General features: G+C 41.6%; 1 protein-coding gene across 3 annotated transcripts in view; it reads right to left on the bottom strand.

Moving 5' to 3' along the window:
* Nucleotides 1-21,756, bottom strand: part of cobl (cordon-bleu WH2 repeat protein) — an 84,083-nt gene that overhangs the window by 25,842 nt on the left and 36,485 nt on the right. For 2 of the 3 annotated variants that reach the window (XM_062992646.1, XM_062992647.1), the window contains 5 exons: nucleotides 21,500-21,728; nucleotides 21,359-21,403; nucleotides 17,619-17,710; nucleotides 13,492-13,689; nucleotides 5,535-6,027 (listed from right to left, as the gene is read on the bottom strand). In XM_062992646.1, coding sequence (XP_062848716.1) covers nucleotides 5,535-6,027; nucleotides 13,492-13,689; nucleotides 17,619-17,710; nucleotides 21,359-21,403; nucleotides 21,500-21,728 — 1,057 coding nt within the window. The remainder of the gene's footprint in view (nucleotides 1-5,534; nucleotides 6,028-13,491; nucleotides 13,690-17,618; nucleotides 17,711-21,358; nucleotides 21,404-21,499; nucleotides 21,729-21,756) is intronic. The other variant, XM_062992648.1, reaches the window with a different exon arrangement.

Raw genomic sequence — 21,756 nt, 5'->3', positions numbered from 1 at the left:
TAATTTAAGCTTCAGAGTCAATCCTATACTAAGCTTCAGAGTTTATTCTATCCTGAAGCTCCAGAGTCAATTCCATTCTTAAGCTTCAAAATCAATTCAATTCTTAAGCTCCAGTCAATTCCATTCTTAAGCTTCAGAGTCAATTCAATTATTAAGCTTCAGAGTCAATTCCATTCTTAAGCTTCAGAGTCAATTCCATTCTTAAGCTTCAGAGTCAATTCAATTATTAAGCTCGATTCAATTCTTAAGCTTCAGACAATTCCATTCTTAAGCTCCAGAGTCAATTCCATTTTTAAGCTTCAGAACCAGTTCAATTCTTAAGCTCGATTCTATTCTTAAGCTTCAGATAATTCCATTCTTAAGCTTCAGATAATTCCATTCTTAAGCTCCAGTCAATTCCATTTTTAAGCTTCAGAACCAATTCAATTCTTAAGCTCTATTCTATTCTTAAGCTTCAGACAATTCCATTCTTAAGCTCCAGAGTCAATTCCATTTTTAAGCTTCAGAACCAATTCCATTCTTAAGCTTCAGAACCAATTCAATTCTTAAGCTCCAGAGTCAATTCCATTCTTAAGCTTGAGTCAATTCCATTCTTAAGCTTTAGAGACAATTCCATTGTTATGCTTCAGTCGATTAGACTTAAGTTTTAGTCTATTCTATCTCATGCTTTACAGTCAATTCCACTTCTAAGCTATAGTCAATTCTTTTTTCTCTCTCCAATTTCCCTCCCTATTTTCTCCCCTAATCTAGTCATATTAAATTACCCTGATTGCGTTACGCTTCACCTCCACCAATACAACCCTCCACTACTGACTGAGGAGCTTCGCAACTGACACGTTCCCTCCAACAGGTGTGCAGTACCGACTGCATCTTTTCACCTGCATGAGGTGAGTTCATATGCGGATCAGCCTTGTGCACTGAGAGCCACACCCTGATCAGCATCATCCCTCAACTCTGTGCAGGCGCCATCAATTAGCCAGCAGAGGTTGTAATTGCACCAGTTATGAGGAACCCTGTGAACAACAGCCAATCATTGTTCATGTAGCTGCCCAGCCCAGCCGGATGTCTGAACTTAGATTCAATACGATGTATTCGAAATCCCAGCTCTGGTGTGCTAGCATATTTTACCACTGCTCCACCTGAACATCCTTTAGAGTCCATTCTATTTTTAAGCGTTAGGTCAATTCCTTTAAGCTTCAGAGTCAATTCCAATTTTAAGCTTCAGAGTCAATTCTATTTTCAAGCTTCAGAGTCAATTTCATTCTTAAGCTTCAGTGTCAATTCCATTATTACGCTTCAGTCGATTCTACTCTCAAGCTTTAAAGTCTATTCTATTTTCAAGCTTCAAAGTCAATTCTATTCTAAAGCTTTAGTCAATTCCATTTTGAAACTTCAGAGTCAAGTTAATTCATAAGCTTCAGAGTCTATTCTATTCTCAAGCGTCAGTGTCTATTGTATTCTCAAGTTTTAGTCAATTTCATTCTTAAGCTTCAGAGTCAATGTATTTATTAAGCATCAAAGCCTATTCTATTCTTAAGCTTTCTAAGGCTTCAAAGTCAATTTTGTCAAATTTTTTCTTAAGCTTCAGAGTTGAATCGATTCTTATGCTTAAGAATTGCTTCTATCCTCAAACCTCAGAGTCAATTCAGATCTCAGGCATGGAAGTGGATTCTAAATCGGGCCGGTGATAGCTCAGTGGTTAAGGTACTGGACTAGTAAACAAAAGGTTGCCGGTTCAAGCCCCGCCACCACCAAGTTGCCACTGTTGGGTCCCTGAGCAAGGCCCTTAACCCTCAATTGCTCATTGTGTTCCGCTCACTGTGTAAGTCGCTTTGGATAAAAGCGTCTGCTAAATGCTATAAATGTAAATGTAAAATCCCCAGTCATAAGAATTTAAAAGACCAAAATGGATTATATATTGAAGACAACAGCTTGTGCACTTACACAACACAAACCCACAGACGAGACCAAAAGTCAAGGTGTGTTAAAGACGAGGCAGTAAAGACTAACACAGTGCTGTTTAAATTCTCTGGAGTTCATCCATCAGCACTCAGCCATGGTTAGTCAGCAGTGTTCGGAGTGAACGTTCAGAGTCAGTTGGACATGACTCTGCCCTCGGGGCTGAGATGCTATGTGGGAGGAACAAGAGATTAAAATGATGGATTTACCTGCTGTCAGCAAAGCACAGATAAGAACTGGTCCAGGTGACGCACAGCCTAGTGTTTTATCACACTTTTAAAATCATGAAGTGTTAAGAGAACAAAGCTGCTTTTAATGAGAACATGTGTCACTTAGATGGATAAGAAAACGAACATTTGTTGAAATTATGAGGATGTTAATAATGTCTAGATCTGTAATGCCTGGATTTTTTTTCCCATTATTGTTATTTAAATAAAAAAGCAGCTGCATGGTTCCACCAGTGATGTTCTTTAGATTCTGTACAGCACAGAAAATGTAGATGATTATAAGACAGCATGTTGAGAATGTACTCTGTAATCAACCACATCCTTGTTTCTACACACACTGTCCACTTTATCAGCTCCACTTACCACATAGAAGCACTTTGTAGTTCTACAATTACTGACTGTAGTCCATCTGTTTCTCTGCATGCTTTGTTTGCCCCCTTTCATGCTGTTCTCCAATGATCAGGACCCCACAGGACCACTACAGAGCAGATATTATTTGGGTGGTGGATCATTCTCAGCACTGCAGTGACAATGGCATGGCGGTCGTGTGTTAGTGTGTGTTGTGCTGGTATGAGTGGATCAGACACAGCAGTGCTGATAGAGTTTTTAAACACCTCACTGTCACTACTGGACTGAGAGTAGTCCACCAACCAAAAACATCCAGCCAACAGCGCCCTGTGGGCAGCATCCTGTGACCACTGATTAAGATTTCAAAGATGACCAACTCAAACAGCATCAACAGATGAGCGATTGTCTCTGACTTTACATCTACAAGATGGACCAACTAGGTAGGAGTGTCTAATAGAGTGGACAGTGAGTGGACATGGTATTTAAAAACTCCAGCAGCGCTGCTGTGTCTGATCCATTCATACCAGCACAACACACACTTACACACCACCACCATGTCAGTCACTGCAGTGCTGAGAATCATCCACCATCTAAATAATACCTGCTCTGTGGTGGTCCTGACCATTGAAGAACAGGGTGAAAGCAGGCTAAAACAGTATGTAGAGAAACAGATGGACTACAGTCAGTAATTGTAGAACTACAAAGTGCTTCTATATGGTAAGTGGAGCTGATAAAATGGACAGTGAGTGTAGAAACAAGGAGGTGGTTTTAATGTTATGGCTGATCGGTGTACAGCAGTAGGGTCTGCAAACACAAGCTGGATGATAGCTCAGCTGAGCCACTATGAAGCTCTGAAGACTGGAGATAGTCAGAGCAGGTCATAAATGATATGCATTAAACTTTTTGGCAACGGTTTGGGGAAAGACCCTTTATGTTCTAGCATGGCATGGTTATATATATATAAACATGGTTTGAAGAATCTGGTGTGTACTTGAGCCGTGACCTCAATTTAAACCCCTTTCGAATAAACTGGAACATAATTCGGGAGTCAATGACTTTCACAGACACATTTTAAAACCTTGTAGGAAACTTTCCTGGACCACTTATTCCTAGAAAACCTTGAGGGGAGGGGGGTGTCATAAAAATGCACATGAGATCAGATTATAAGTTGCAACTTGCTGATGGTCTGATGTCTGCATTTTGTACAGTGTATGTTTACAAGCTGTGTGCATTTGGAAACCACTCATGTCCAAAGATTTCGTGGAATTATTTGACACGCGTGGACTACAAGATGTGCTTCACGGGTTCAGAAGTTGATGGAACAGCATGTTATTGCCAGTGCACCTGGGAATGTACAGTTGCCCAGTATAAGTTGGGACCAGAGAGAGTTTGGGTGGCATTTTTGGACCCATGTCAGCTCTGCCAATTGCACAATGTTGTCTTCTGGCTGACCTCTCTCTCTCTCTCTCTCTCTCTCTCTCATGGAGTCTGTGAACAGGCTCCAACCTGCTGGAGTAAAATTCTGCTCCGAGTCAAGACTGATGAAGACCGACGACATGACAAAAACAAATGCAATGAATCAACAAGTCTCTTCTCCAGTAGTAGCCTAGCGGTTACTAGTAATCAAAAGTATACTGGTTCAAGCCCCACCACTGCCAGGTTGCCACTGTTGGGTCCTTGAGCAAGCTCTTAACCCTCAATTGCTTAGACTGTATACTGTCACAGTACTGTAAGTCGCTTTGGATAGAAGCATCTGCTAAATGCTGAAAATGTAAATGTAATCCACAAGTCTTCTACGAGCTTGCTTCTTTATTATTAGACAGCGGTGCTTAAAAGTGATCGCAAATTTATTTCAGATTATTAAAGAAAATGTCCAACACCCATATCAGCCTTGCACAAAGCCAATTCCCGCTTCTAAGGAGCTGGGGTCAGATATAATGGGGATACTCAACTCAACGTAGCCTAGGGCGTATTCACATGAGAAGTGACAAAACCACTTTTGTGCTGGATGTGCCATTGTTCATCTGATTCAATTCTGACCCAGTTTGATGCTGACCTTTTCAAAGCGCCTCCAATGTGACGAACTGTTTGATATGATGTGATAAAAGCGACTCAGGCAGTACGAACAACGATTAACGTGAACAAATCTTAACATGACTTCTTGTATTGAAAGCGAGGAATTTCATTAGTGGAGAGACTATTACTTGTAACCAGTAATAATTAAGAGAGGTGTAGTGTTCCTGTATTGTTCTTTTAATACATAGTCACATTAAGCTTTTTTTTTGCGATAAGCATTTTCGACTCTCTTGGAAAAGCCGATTCTCACAATTTCTCAGCACCCCGAGCGATAACACAAGTTTAAAAGTGAAAGAGATTCGTCCCATATTCGCACTCTGAGCTGATTCTTGCGGTTTTGCCTTTTCGCATGTGAATGCGCCCTTATTCTAAGGCTGCATTCACATGATCTGCAGCGTAAGTGCTTTTGCTCTGGTTGTGTCAGTTTCATACGGGGTAAGGTGGTGCTACAGATGAAGTGTTACCCTGCCAACTGCACCTTGAATACATGCCTAGGCAACGTGCCTATGCCTACCATTTACTCATTCTCTCATCTTTATTAATGACTTCGGGCCATTATTCCTGATCAGGAATAACAATGAGTGCTGAGCCATCTCATACTGGTACTGAGCCATCTCATACTGCTGAGCACATGCTCATACTGGTAAACCATAGGTAAGAGTTTACATTTTTGGTATTTAGCAGTTGCCTTTATCCAAAGTATACAGTCTGAGCATAGGGTTAAGGGCCTTGCTCAAGGGCCCAACAGCAGCAACCTGGCAGTGGTGGGGCTTGAACCAGCGACCTTCTGATTACTTGTACAGTACCTCAATCACTAGGCAACAACTGCCCTATAAGAGTAAAATGTAAACACAGACTTACAGAAGTTAGCTCTTTTACCAGCAGACACCTATAAAGAAAAGAGAATCAAGTCCATGTACGTACCTATTGCACTGTGACGGTTGTTCTCCACCTCGTCCATTTTGAGTTCCAGTGCTGATTCGGTCTCCTCAGGCTCTCGTTTCACCACGGTTCTGGGCACCGGCTGAGGAGGCGGTTCAGGAACTGCTTCTGGTAAAGGTGCTGCCTTTAGAATAACCAGCTTGGGCTCAGGCTTAATCTTGGGCTCTGGCTCAATCTCCAGCTCAGGCTCCAGCTCAAACGCAGCAGGTCTGGGCATGGGTTCCTCAGCCAGGCTGCTAGATTCAGCTGCATAATCACTGCTGGAGCTGCTGCAGATGGAGGGAGTGGGCTCCGAGTCCTCGATGCTGTGGCTCAGGTCGGACATGGAGTCGTCAGTTGGCACAGTAGCACTAAGAACCCGGACAATGGGCATTGCAGGGATTGATGAGGGGGTGCTGGGGGCTGTAGAGGGTGGAGGTGCCGGGGCCTTTCGCTTCTTCAACTGGTTATCCAGTTTTGGTGAGGCTGGTTTTGTCTACAGGGGATGGAAAAGATGGAGATTTGAGACGAAGCCCAATGCAATTTTTACATAATTGTCTAATCATAACCTGAGTGGAGACGAACTTGATCAATACATTTCTCTGGTTGTATTTTTACTTTGGTGAAAATGACAGGACATATTCCATGAAGTTCATTCTCTCATTGTGTGTTCCATTCTGTTTGCCACATATTTTGAATGTAGCCAAATATAAGTGGTTTGGCATCCGATGGGAGAAGTTTACAGTCTGTTGTTTGATCTCCTGCTGTTCCTTACAAAATAACAAATACAAGGTCAATCTTCCCTTTCCCATCTATTCCTTCCAATCTAATCATTTCCAGTTTCCCAAGTCCGCAGACCAGCACTTGCCTCCTCTAAGCATCCAGCTACTGTGTTAGGTAGCTGGATGCTTCTTTTACACCATCCAGCGGTGGATTCCTACAGAGAGTCATGCTATACTCTCTGCATTTCTCCACTACTCATGCCAACAGCCGGAATAGACAGTAAGGGTGTGTTCGAAAATCTAGTGAGCTGCCTTGCTGTCTACATAGGCAGCTGCCTCAGTAGAGAGGATTCTAATAAGTCATTGACTAATAAGGCAGGTTTATTCAAACATGCTACTCAGACAGTGATTCCATCAGTTTTCGCTAACTAAGCTAACACAGTTATCCTCATGCCATTCAAACCAATAAGATGGGGTGGCACAACGCGCTAGCATGTCAACTAATATCTCCCTCCATGTAGCGAAAACAGTTACATTTGCTGAAAAGCCCTAATTTGCAAATAAAAACACTTGTACAATTTTATATAAATTAAAAATCAATAATAATTTATTTACGTTTGAAAATAACTCGATTGTTTCTCCGCACCGTCCGCCATATTGTAATTTAATCGCTGAATGCTGGGATAGCCTTCATTGCACAGGCAGAGTCAGATGCTCACTCGTGTTCTTGAGTCAAAATAGCGTTGAAATTTTAAGATACCTTACTAGTGAGCATATTAAGGCATCTAGGATTTCGCACAGCCTACTTCTCGTGAGCGAGCGCAGGATGATGTAAAATGCTGTCTATGTAGAGAGTGCACTAGGTTTTCAAATACACCCTAAGAGTCGCTTTTGTAAAGGCAATGAGGAGAAACCCTCAGAAATCAAAGGATCCAACATTCAGACTTGATGAACTGTGTCTGTTGAGTTTCTGGCCAGCAGTGGTAGATGAGACTCCAACACAGCAGCTCGAGCTCTTTGCACTGGTGGGTAAGTGTACTAATGTGCTGCACCACACGTAGGTTTCTAATTACTGATCGTTTAATGCACATTTATTAGATGCATAGTTTACTTGTTGAAGCATTCAGGTGAAGGATACATACGAACTGAATTCATTAAACGCTTTGAGTTCTGTGTTGATTTCCCTGTTTGCACCACGTGTATTAATATTTGGTCTCTGCGTTTTACCTGCTGATAACTGCAGTCTGTTTTCCGCCAGCGTAAACCTAAACTGACTGTATTGTAACCTGTGCGACACACCGAGCTTGGAAAGGCTTGCTTTCACACGCAGCATGGTTCGAGGTCACTTAAAGCAAACTTCTGACACTCAATTCTAAGAACACAAGAAGCGAACCCGGGTTTAAAACTGTTTTCAGGCATTTCCAATTGTGGCGATTTTGCAATCCAAACAGACTTGGGTACAACACAATGAGGCAGGTGTAAAAACAGCCCTAGAGCCTCCACAGGCACATATAGGGGGTTAAAGGTGAATTGGACTGAATGCCACCCTCCCAGCACCATTGTATGGACAAAGGAAGTGGTTTGTGTAGCTGTATGTGCATACTGGAGTGCTAATGAACTGAAATGACCTTAATGGAAAAACATACATGCTTTTGTTCCAGGACAAACCCATAGCATGAAATCATACTGACAGGAGGAGGATGGGTACAGTGCTCTTCTGTTTTGTTCCAATTTTCCAAATACAATAATTAGGAACAGGTTTTCATATGAAAATGATAAAGAACGTGGACGTATATAGTATAGATGTGGTGTTTCGATCATTAACAGTTCTACAGGAGGCATTGTTTTAGTGGCTGTCACTGGCCATGCATACATGACGTGATTGTTACTGAATGTACAGGGGTTGGACAATGAAACTGAAACACCTGGTTTTAGACCACAATAATTTATTAGTATGGTGTAGGGCCTCCTTTTGCGGCCAATACAGCGTCAATTCGTCTTGGAAATGACATATACAAGTCCTGCACAGTGGTCAGAGGGATTTTAAGCCATTCTTCTTGCAGGATAGTGGCCAGGTCACTACGTGATGCTGGTGGAGAAAAACGTTTCCTGACTCGCTTCTCCAAAACACCCCAAAGTGGCTCAATAATATTTAGATCTGGTGACTGTGCAGGCCATGGGAGATGTTCAACTTCACTTTCATGTTCATCAAACCAATCTTTCACCAGTCTTGCTGTGTGTATTGGTGCATTGTCATCCTGATACACGGCACCGCCTTCAGGATACAATGTTTGAACCATTGGATGCACATGGTCCTCCAGAATGGTTCGGTAGTCCTTGGCAGTGACGCGCCCATCTAGCACAAGTATTGGGCCAAGGGAATGCCATGATATGGCAGCCCAAACCATCACTGATCCACCCCCATGCTTCACTCTGGGCATGCAACAGTCTGGGTGGTACGCTTCTTTGGGGCTTCTCCACACCGTAACTCTCCCGGATGTGGGGAAAACAGTAAAGGTGGACTCATCAGAGAACAATACATGTTTCACATTGTCCACAGCCCAAGATTTGCGCTCCTTGCACCATTGAAACCGACGTTTGGCATTGGCACGAGTGACCAAAGGTTTGGCTATAGCAGCCCGGCCGTGTATATTGACCCTGTGGAGCTCCCGACGGACAGTTCTGGTGGAAACAGGAGAGTTGAGGTGCACATTTAATTCTGCTGTGATTTGGGCAGCCGTGGTTTTATGTTTTTTGGATACAATCCGGGTTAGCACCCGAACATCCCTTTCAGACAGCTTCCTCTTGCGTCCACAGTTAATCCTGTTGGATGTGGTTTGTCCTTCTTGGTGGTATGCTGACATTACCCTGGATACCGTGGCTCTTGATACATCACAAAGACTTGCTGTCTTGGTCACAGATGCGCCAGCAAGACGTGCACCAACAATTTGTCCTCTTTTGAACTCTGGTATGTCACCCATAATGTTGTGTGCATTGCAATATTTTGAGCAAAACTGTGCTCTTACCCTGCTAATTGAACCTTCACACTCTTCATTAATTTCACATTGCACCAGTAAGAGCAGATTGGCCACCAGACTGGTCCAATTTAGCCATGAAACCTCCCACATTAAAATGACAGGTGTTTCAGTTTCATTGTCCAACCCCTGTATATGTTTGGCTTTCTGTCTTCAAGTGCCCCCAGACATGCAGGATGTGGTTTAGGTCGGGTGATTGTGGAGGAACATAAAAAATATTGCAATTTTAAAAAATTACAAGTGGTTGCAGAAATAAATGAATAAATGGTTAAATTAATGGGTGAATGAACGATAAATGGATGAAGAAATACATAAGTGAACAAACAGATGAATGAATGAATAAATGCATGAACATGAAATGAATGAATGAATGAACAGATGAATGAATGGATGAATGAATAAATGGATAAAGAAATACATAAGTGAACAAACAGATGAATTAATGCATGAATGAATAAATGAATAAATGAATGAGGAAATGCATGAATGAATGAACGGATGAATGCAGAAATGCAGAAATGAATGAATGAATGATGAAATGCATGACTGAATGAACAGATGAATGAATGGATGAGGAAATGCATGAATGAATGAACAGATGAATGCATGGATGCAGAAATGCAGAAATGAATGAATGAATGATGAAATGCATGACTGAATGAACAGATGAATGAATGGATGAGGAAATGCATGAATGAATGAACAGATGAATGCATGGATGCAGAAATGCAGAAATGAATGAATGAATGATGAAATGCATGACTGAATGAACAGATGAATGAATGGATGAGGAAATGCATGAATGAATGAACAGATGAATGAATAGATGCAGAAATGAATGAATGAATGAGGAAATGCATGAATGAGAGAACGGATGAATGCATGGATGCAGAAATGAATGAATGGATGAAGAAATGCAGAAATGAATGAATGAATGATGATGAAATGCATGACTGAATGAACAGATGAATGAATGGATGCAGAAATGCTGAAATGAATGAATGGATGAAGAAATGCATGAATGAATTAATTAATGGATGAACAGATGAATAAATTGATACATTCATTCATGCCTTTATTCATACATTCATCTATTCATTTATGTATTACTACATGCATGGAGGAGTGTATGAATGAATGAACAAATAGATGGATGCATGGATGAATGAAGAAATGCACAAATGGATGAATGAATGTATGAGTGAATGCATGGGTTAATAAATGTATGAATAAATAAATGCATAGATAAATGAATGTATGAATGAATGGTTGGATAATTTAATGGGAGAATGAATGAACAGATGGATGGATGAGTGAATGGATGGATGGATGGATGAATAAATGAACCAATGAATTAATGGAGAAATGAATGGGTGGGTGAATGGATGAATGAATCTTTCAGTCACTAGTATAGCGTGAAGTATTTCTATAATACAGATGATCAAGCTGTGTTGTCTGGTCCTCGGTACACAGGAACAGCTATTCCACTGCGCTCAGCTGGTTTTGTGGGCCGGTTTTTCTGAGGTAAAGTTCATACTGAACTACATACTAACCCCCAACCCCCCCTAAATCCACACCTTCCAGCTGTAAGCACATTTAATGTACACATTCTTGCTGGCAGCACACACACACCCGACCCCTTCACCCCAAATCTACAAGTATGCAGCTATAACAAAACCTCAGTACAGAGGAGAGGAAAAGGGAAAGGAGGTGGTAGTGGTGGTAGTGGTGTGTGTGTGTGTGTGTGTGTGAGCATAGTGGTGGGGGGTTGCAACAGAGAGAAGTTTTCATTCGAATATAGAAAAAGTTCCACAAGTCTGAATCCACCAAAAATGATATTTAATCATTGAAAACACAAAGCTAAAATAAACTGCAGACCGTGATTCCAGAAAAGACTGGACAGCTTGTGAAGTGCAAATAAAAACAGAAAACAGAAAGCCATTTCTTCCACAGCTCAGCACAAAGAAGACGAGAGAGTCACCCCTAACTCCGGCCCAACATCCTCAGCGTTCCCCTCCTGTCCCTCGTAATCACTCCTCATTTACTACAAAAAAACAGATCAGAACTTATAAAACCATCCTTAAGAAATGATGTCCGGGGTTCCCTTCTGGAAATCGAAGAGTTGGGGTTTCGAATACATCGTATCAAATCTCAGCTCTGCCTTCCGACTGGGCTGGGCGGCAGCATGAGCAACGATTGGCTGTTGTTCGTGGTTAGGGGTAAAAAGTCGGATCACAGGTCCTCATAACTGGTGCAACTGCGGCCCCTGCTGGCTGACTGATGGCGCCTGCACAGGGCTGACGATTAATGCTGACGGGGTGTGGCCCTCCGTACACAGTGCCCGTCGGTATATGACCTCGACTCGTGCAGGTGAAAAATGCAGTCTGTACTGACTGTACGTGCCAGAGGGGGCGCATGTCAGTTGAGAGGCGTCCTCAGTCAGCGGTGAAGGGTCGAATCAGTATAGAGGACACAATCAGGGTAATTGGACACGACTAGATTAGGGGAGAAAATTGGGGGAGAAGTGGGGAAAAAAAGAAGAGGTTGGTAGACTGCAAACACCCTCCTTGGATATCATCGGGGTCCCTAGCAGTGGATTGGCTATGAGGAAAGAATGCATAAAAGAAAAAGAAATGACGCCATGCTTGTCCAGTATGGAATGAGCATTTAGTCAGAGCCTATTCCCTTATAAGAAAGGTGTGAGGTTTGTCACTTCTTAGGAAAGCATTTCTTAACCAGTGATTATCCAAAAGTCCTAACCTGGATGTTTCAACAAGATGGCAAAGCAAAACAGAAAACACAAACCATCTCAAGCCTGATGTTGCATAGCCTTGATAGTCCGGTCTTAATAGTCCATCTGAAGAACAGTTGTGGGAAATAAAATGGTTTGCAAAGAAAAATGAACCAAACTTGAACCCCAGTGCTGTCTAAGAGATTGAGAATGTACATCCTCAATTAGTTCAATGGCAAGAGTGCATTTCATTGCACTTTTATCAACCATAATTCCTGTTTAGGGGTGCCGTAGGCCTTATTCCCAGGATTACTGTCCTTCTTAGACATAGCCATGTCTGTGTAGACGCCCGTCTTGCCGGTAGCACGGCTGAGCTCCAAAGTCTGGATCTCACCGGTGGTGGGATAGACTAATAGACCAATGAGTTACCTGAGCGCTGCAGCAAATTCCAAAAATGAACTTGGGAACATGACCTGAACAACATATTCAACTGCAATGAGACAACCGTGTTTCATACAGGCTATAAAAACTTGTTATGAGCAGCTACAGGTAGGTATTAACCAGGTATGGTACAGAGAGGAAATGTTTATAATACACACAGCACAAACGGTTGTTCCAAACATGGCTGTTTCACCCTGCTTCTAGTAATAATGGGCAACAGTGGCATGAGTGATGGAAGCTGATCAGGCTCCTCCTAAAACCCAGCTGATTTAATTACTTGGCAAGGCATCATGTTCACCGACTAGAACATTTCGACCGACTCCGTTTTCTTTTCAGTTCCCGTCTATCACAGCGTTGTACTTACGCACCCAAGAACAAACACACTTGTCCTGACCCCACCTTGTTAGTCTATGTCTATCCATTAGGACATGTGATCTGCTAGAAAGAACCAGTTTTATTCTGTTGTACACAATATTTTCATCCTGGAGGCACGTGCAGGTTATCTCATGGTAATCCAACCGTCTGCTCATCTTGAAGCATCACGATTTGTTTTGTAATAACGACACTGACTGCTACTGACTGCTGCTGACTGCTGCTGACTGCTGCTGACTGCTGCTGAACTGGTTCTGCTCACAGTGTTCATGTTCTATCCATTACTGTTCTACATCACTGCCATGATCGCTACATTACATATTTTTAATTAATAAAATATAAATACCTGCTGATTTGAAACCTGTTGATGTGTTTTGTACTGTAATGGAAATTGCATTACTTTCATACATGCTCAAAAACACCAAACTCACCAAGTTCAAATGGACCAAGCGGACCCAGGTCAGGAGCAGAAGTACAACAGACTGAGTGAACTTATTGCTAACACAGTTAATGTGTAGAGAGATTTGTATCACTGTAGTATTTTCGGTCCTTCAGTAGCATGATCTTAATCACCATTCAATATTCAGGGTTCATTTATTCAGTACACGTGCATGGGGCTTGTCATAAGCTGATGACGTATAGTGTGCGTGCACTCTCACCTGGGGTGCCTGTGCAGGATCGTACTGTATCTGCGTCTGGCTTGCCTGCGTCTCGATCTGCACCGGAGGAGCAGCGGGAGCGCGCCGTTTTTTGGGTTCGATTTTGGGAGAGACCCTGGAGAGGTTCATGGCTGATTGTGATTGGCCTAGAGTGTTGGGACGAGCCTCCACATACACACCACTGACCGTGGAAGGACCCTGAGGAAAAATAAACACAACATTTACTCACGCAAACATGCATAGACACTTAAGTTATCAGGTCCTACAGAATTACTGGTAAGGCAGTAATTCTTCTCATGCTGCCTTACCAGTTTTTGCAAGGCAGGAACAGGACAGGGCACCAGTTCATTGCAGCGCTTCAAAGCGCATGAACATGTTGGTGTTGTGTGTGTCCTGGTAAATGCATGTGTGAGAGAGAGAATGCAAGAGAGAGTAAAAATTGTGAATTTGAGCAAACTGATGCACTGCATGCAAGACTCCAGGCTGTGCATATATGTGTGTGTGTGTGTGTGTGTGTGTGTGTGTGTGTGTGTGTGTGTGTGTGCGCGTGTGTGTGAGTTTGTGCACTCTGGAGTTCAGCGGGGCTCAGGCAGGAGACAGAACAGATGCACTGTGGAAAGTTTTTTTTTTAACATGAATATTATTAATCTATGATCTTACATTGATCTGATTTTGACTGGTATCTGATTACTACTACTAAATTTGGATTATAATTTGATTTGTTTATCTGTTATCTGATTACAATCTAATTATGATGATGATTATTACCTGATTTTGATTCAGATCTGACTTTGATCTGATTTTTATGTGATTATGATTCTAATTTTGATCATGATCTGATTAGAATCTGATTTTGATTATGATCTGAATAATAAGTCATTTCTGTCTGATGGTTTAAGGATGTGCTGAAGATTTTTGAGGTTTATCTACTTATTATAAAGCAGTTGCTGGACTGGAACTAAAACACCTGATTAATAGCAGCACCACTAGCTTTGCAGCCGAGTTTTAAACCTAAACACCTCAGACAGTGTGCAGACCTGTAGAATGTGAATTGAAATCCTTCACTGCCACCTTGTTGTCTATTTTCTGTGTCTATATTTAGCCTTTTTTGGGTGAGGTACTTGTTGGGTGGTGCACTACAAGGTGACAGTTCTATGGAAGGCTCAGTGTCCTTATACAATGTTAGAGAGAGTGTGTTTAAGGACACACTGTGTTTCACTCCACTTTCAGGAGTAACAGGAGACGATGTGTACAATTCCAGTCTAGATGTTAGATTAGATCTTAAAGTGTGTGTGTGTGTGTTTCAATACAACCAAGTGCTTCATATTAAAGCACGTCTGCTGCACAGACTAATTTCATTAATTTTCCCCTCAGTATTTCATACTGGTCAGTGTTAGTATGCAAAAGAAACAAATTTTTCTTTTATAATTTTGACTTTCTAATTCACCTTCTGCATGTTTTGAGAAGTGGGTAAGGAATATGAAGTGTCTGTAGCAAATTTGGCTTTTTTTTCGTCTTGATGTTGACTACCTACAAACAGTGATAGTGACAGAGTCACATAAAGAGCCATATCACATACAGAGAGTCACAATGCTGTCTGGGAATCTCTCACGCGGTCGACCCTCGACCAGGCAGCAGAAACCCCAACTGCAGCTGAAATAAGGCACCGGGTTAACCTTCCTCTCACAGACAGTCAACTGAGCCAGGTCGATAGCTCTGTGGGTTCTCTGTGTCTGAATGATCTTACAATTGGTCAAAAGTTTGTTTTAAATATTATAGGCTGATTATCAGATGATAATGGTTTGACCAGAACACAGTGTTTATTGCCACCACAAAAGTGCAAATGTATTAATTATTATTAATTTATTAATTCGGCATAAAGATGTTTCATGTGGTCTAATTCCATCAGACCGTGTGTGTGTGTGTGTGTGTGTGTGTGTGTGTGTGTGTGTGTACGGAATTATTAGTAAAGACTGACACCTGGTGGTGATGGAGCTCAATGAACGTGGACAGTTTAAAAACAATGAGTTTGGGTTGGAAAGAACCTCTGATTTCAATAGTCCAATTAAAAAAAACATTAAACCACTAAATTAATTAGAATGTTTATAAAACAGGTAATAAGAGTGTTTTTTTTTTTTTTCAACAGGACCGGTATCACTCCAATGACCAACAAATGCTCAGTAAGGGTAACAAACCTCTCAGGTTTGGCAGAGTTTAAGCATGAGTTCAATTAAAAAAACAAAAAAATAAACATTTGGACATTTGACATGTACTCATATTCAGGTGAGACGTTAGTAGGATAAATCTCGGACCTATAAATGCTCTTAAGCCATTATTTTTGTTCTGGATGCAAACAATGAAACACTCACAAGTTCTCCTTCACCTCCTTCTCCTCAGCACCCTTCTCCCATATAGAACTCTCATCCCTCCTCTGCACATGCCCAGACCATCTGTGCCTCCCAGACTTGTACCTGTACCTGTGCCGCTCCCTAATAAACCGGTTTCTACTCTCGTCTATCCTCGTCACTCCTGAGGAGAATCACACCTTCAGTATCAACAAATGTTCATGTGCTGTTTTTTATTATTGTCGGTAACATTTGATTTCTTGCTGATTTGCAACAGCACACAGTGGTTCTTAACGTTTTTATATTTAATGGGCCATACACTTTGGTTTAAGAAAGCTAATTTAATTATTTATTAATTGATGAATATTTATTATTATTTTTATAATTATTATTATTTATCGTGTCTGTGACCATTAAAGTCAAGACGTTTTTTGCAACTCCCTTTGCTCTACTACTGCTTTTTTAAACCATTTATTTTTAGTGACAGTCAGGACAGTTGAGCTGGTGTGGTGGAAGGGTAAAAGCCACACTGCTGGTTTATTTATTTATTTATTTAATTGATTGATTTCTTTAGATTTTACTGTGTTACAATGGTTATATTCATACTGTAGGTATTTTTTTTAATTAGTCTTTAGATCTCATCAAATGTTGTTATAGTATGTTGTTTATATATTTTTTAATTACAATTAAAATGTTTTAAGTAATTAAGGATTGTTTCTATTTTGGCTTGGTTAAAAATTGTTTCCATAGTTTTTGGTATTGCTATTTATATGTAACAGCAGTACCAAAGTCCCGGGCTGGTCTCACAAATACAGAAGGCGCATGGTGGTACGCAAACCTGGCCATTGCATGGACACATATCAGTGCACCCTTGGTTTCATGAAGGAGGTCCAGCATAAAAACTGTACCAAATCAAACATGCAGACCCAATGATCTGGCATGGCGACCCATAATGGGAGCAGCCGAAAGGAATCAGTGATTCGTTTGTAATGACAGGACAGAAACAGAGACAGAGACAGTGATAGCGACACACGAGATGTTAGACCAGACACACAGTGGGTTAGTACTCACATTAACACGAGTGGATGTGTTGTGCATAATCCTGCCATCATTCTGATCCATGTCATCCGAGTACAGCTCATCTGTCTGAAACAGCTGGGGTTTACTAACGTTATCAATACACATTAATCCCTGTCTAATGTGTGTGCTTTACTCACATTTCACTGTCAAGTAATAAAAGGTGCAGAAATAAGAGCCAGACCTGTATGTGTAACAGGACGCAGATAGAGAAATGCTATTCCTAACCAGCCTATTCCGGAAGTCGGAACAGTGCTTCTCGAGCTTTTTATGTTTTTTTGATTCATTTTAACCCTCTTATATTCCTCATACTGGCTGAGAAGAGTCGCAGACTAATACCCCACACAACACATGCAGTCACTGCTTCTGCTTCTTTACACCAGCCAGCATCAGATTCTCAGAGCCATACAGCGTACAGAAAGCCACAATGTACTCTATGTTTTTCTCCACTAGTCGTACTGGTGCCTCAAACCAAACAGCAGGAGTGGCTGTTACAGCATTAATGAGGAGAAACCCTCCCTCCCTCAGATACCTTCAAATGTGTCTGTTAAGTGCCGACCAGGCTGGTAGCACCAGAAAGACCTGGGCTCAAGAGCTTGAAATCTCCACAGTGGTGAGCGCCACCCCGGCACCAGCTTTTTCTGTCAAGATTATACACATACTGTACCACAGCACCAAATTACTGAATTTTTTTACTTCCCTTACCTTTGATTTTCCTCTGTTGAACTTGAACAATCCCAGAAAGCCCTTCTTTTCACCTCCACTGGCACTTGGAGCATCAGAGCGCACAGAGTCCACTGAAATATACAAACCATCTCTAATGATTATTATTATCATCATTAAGGTTGCTAAAAGTGAGACACACATATCTAGTCTGGTCCATTCACGTTAACAACATAAACATGCTGCTAGCGACAAGCGCAAGTCAGACCTGTAATGCAAGAATGGGCAATAAATAGGGTAACTGGCTTACAAGGGGATGTTAAAATAAATAAATTAAAAATATAATTGAGGGGCGCTCAGGTGGCACAATGGTAAAACACGCTAGCCAACCCAATGATCAATAGCGTTTGCACAAATATGGACTATAATGGTGATCAGTGTGTGACTCTGTGCATGATACAGATCCCCAAATGAACTGCACCATGCAGATAAAAAAAGCAGTTTACTACTGTACACGTGTCGAAGGGAGAGTTTGTTATTGCTCTATATCAGTATAACAGTGTTTGATGGTAGACTGTGATCTTTGGACTCTCCTGTTTACACATGCATTTATGCCAGTAATAAAGATTATGAGCTACACAACAAGACATGAACATAGTGTTTGTTAACACAAGAACTGGTTATATGTTACATCATCAGGGTTAGAAAGATTAAAGCAAACCCACCAAAGCACAACAACTATCAGGAAAGCATTATCTTTCTCTTTATATTTACCACAGGCCACAATGAGCTCATTCAACAAAGAGCAAGAAGTTCTGCTCAGTTCTGTAACACAAATAAATGCAGCCAAAAAAAAAAATTATAATAATAAAGCAGAAGCATATCGACTTCCACATTTTAAAAACAGCCCCAAAGAGCTGATAGCTTGATTCAAAGAAGATTTAACCCTCACCCTTATAATTGGTGTTTTGATCATAAAAAAGCCTGTATAAAAAGTGTTAAATGCACCTATGACCCGCTAGCCAGTTCATAAATTGTGCAGGTTCAAGTTAGACTCGGGCTTCTTAACCTTTTTTCAACCAGTGACCCCACTGTAGGGAATCAACATTTTTATGACCCTACCGATGTGTACATTAATGTGGGGGAAAATGCATTTTTTGAACTGTTTTTGTTTGTTCGTTTGTTTGTTGTTTAACGCCATGGTCAAACATTGGTCATTCTCATGGCAGGATAGGTCATTTTTTGAACTGAATACATTTAAAAGAAGAATAATGCCTTTATTTGTCATATTGTAGCCTAGCGGTTAAGGTACTGGACAAGTAAGCAGAAGGTTGCTGGTTCAAGCCCCACCACTGCCAGGTTGCCACTGGTGGGCCCTTGAGCAAGGCCCTTAACCCTCAATTGCTTTCTGCAATAATGTAAGTCGCTATGGAAAAAAGCATCTGCTAAATGCTTAAAATGAAAAATGTAACTATATACATATACACATATACAGTACATTGATTTTTTTCCACATATCCCAGCTTGTTTGGAAGCTGGAGTCAGAGTGCAGGGTCAGCCACTGTACAGTGCCCCTGGAGCAGACAGGGTTAAGGACCTTGCTCAAGGGCCCAACAGTTGCTACATAGCAGAGCCTGGATTTGACTAACAATCTTCCGATGTATATACCCAAAGCTCTACCCACTAGGCTACCACTGTTCTCACCCACTACATTACGGCATTAACTACGCTCCTATAAAAACGGTACGCTGCCACAAAATTGTTATAAAACAGGATATTACTACTGGGTATTTAAAAAGCATGTCTGATCTGAAAACAGCCACAATTCTTTCCGATATGGCTTCCTCAAGGTGTTGGAATCATTCCTTTAAATGATAGTTTTGGTTAACCACTGCATCATGGCATTGTTGCAGGATTTTGTTCTACCGCTTCATAAAAATGCTCTAATTATTTGGGATATGGACACTAGGCTTAGGGGCTGCGGTGAAGCTTTGGTATCATACTGGAAGCTGACTGGATTAAAAAAAAGTCTATTTTCAACACGCTGTGACAAATTCATTAGATTTAACAAAGCGACTTGGATGCACAGTGTGTATTAGAGCTACGTCGCATTGTAACACCCGTAATCATCCAGTAGATGGTGCTGATGCATAATTTAACATACACTTCCTGCAGGGTTTTTAAAGCATGAATAGCCAAAAAATAAGAATAATTAAATTAAAGAATTTTAACAAGCACATAAACACGAAATTACCGTGTACACGAACGCCCACATGTGCAGGATTTACGTTACATCTTGTAAACCACAGTGGAACCAGTTTGTCACTGTTTGTATTAATTAAGTACATTACATTTTACATTTTAGATGCTTTTATCCAAAGCGGCTTACAGTACTGTGACGGTATACTGTGCAAGCAATTGAGGGCCTTGCTCAAGGGTCCAACAGTGGCAACCCCGCAGTGGTGGGGCATGAACCAGCAACCTTTCAATTACTAGTCCAGTACCTTAACCGCTTAACACTATGTTAACCGCTAGGCTACAAGTGCCTGCTGTTCGTTTGTTTGTTTATTAGGATTTTAACGTCATGTTTTACTTACTCATCACAAGGTTCATCAGTTCACAAGGTTATATCAAACACAGTCATGGACAATTTTGTATCTCCAATTTACCTCACTTGCTTGTCTTTGGACTGTGAGAGGAAACCGGAGCACCGGGAGGAAATCCACGCAGACACGGGGAGAACATGCAAACTCCACACAGAAAGGACCCGGACCGCCCCACCTGGGGATCGAACCCAGCTGCTCGCTGTATATTTCGTTTTGTGTTTCGTTTTGATGCATTGTTTGTGTTGCCTGGGTTGTGGTAAAAATCATGGACAAAATGTGGGTGGCTTGCAAAAACAGTTTGAAAAACCCTTCAATACAGGGCCACTTAGCATGCCAAAACACTGAGCTACCATCATCACGTTGTTTACAATCTACACTACATGACTAAATGTACATCAACACCCTTACTAATGACTAATTTAGGTGTTTTAGCCACACTCACTGCTTACAGGTGTATAAAATTGATGATATCAACAGATTAGATAAGTGGTAGATTAGGGGTTAAGGTACTGGACCAGTAATTGGAAGGTTGCTGGTTTAAGCCCATACCTGCCAGACTGCCACTGGTTGGGCCCATGAGTAAGGCCCTTAACCCTTAATTGCTTGGATTGTAAACGGTCACAATTGCAGTTGCTTTGGATAAAAGTGTCGGCTAAATGCAGAAAATATAAATGTAGACATGCTTCTAATTTCCTGTTCCATCATAACTGTTCCGCTGTAAACAGCGCAAGGCTTGACTGGTTGGATGTGAAGGAACTCCAGCCTGACCTCAGGCTGACCATCATCACCTCATATTAGTGCATGACTGCAACAATGAGCAGAAATTCTTGTAGAAAGTCTATTAATAAAAAAGAAGCCTGGTAAAGTTGGGCAAAGTTTTGGAATGAGATGTTTCAACCTGCTTATGTTCAGGTGTCCACATATCTATGGTAATATACTTCTGTTTGTTTGCATTATATGACCTAAGAATGACAGACTGGCATCTAAAACGAGTGGTCAGGACAGCAACAGCACACACAACATTTTAGGATTAATTAAAATGCTAATTACGGCAAAGGCAGTTAGTGCAGTGTGCAGACTGAACGGCACAACTATGAGCATTAAAAAAGCAAGCCAAAAACAAAAGCAGCAAAAGGTTCTGGCTTAGCGACTGCAGCTACGCTATTAGAGCAGTACCTGAGTGATTAAGGACAGGAGCGGAGACAGTTTTAGGTCGCAGAGCTGGAAATAAAATGTAGAACGTTAGGTGGATTTAAATTGAAAAGATCAGACTGTGATGGTGATGTGATGGTGCACATGGGTGTGTTTAGTTCTTACCTAGTCTCTGGTCGAGCACGTAGAGCTCGCGGATGTTGAGCTCGGCCACGGACTTGTGCGGGTCCAGTTCGTGCTGGCTCACGGCGTCTCGGAGCAGCAGCACGCGTGCAGGATCGAAATCGCACTTCTGACAGATGGTGGGCACCAGGGTCTGCAGGGGTACGAGCGGACTCACGCGCACCACCGCCTTCTGACCGCGGCTGTAGTTCACCACCAGACGTACTGTCTTCTGTACGAGAGAGAGAGAGACAAAGAGA

Source organism: Trichomycterus rosablanca, chromosome 3 (genome assembly GCF_030014385.1).
Source record: "Trichomycterus rosablanca isolate fTriRos1 chromosome 3, fTriRos1.hap1, whole genome shotgun sequence".
Taxonomy (NCBI): Eukaryota; Metazoa; Chordata; class Actinopteri; order Siluriformes; family Trichomycteridae; genus Trichomycterus; species Trichomycterus rosablanca.
This window is presented reverse-complemented; position numbering and strand designations above follow the sequence as displayed.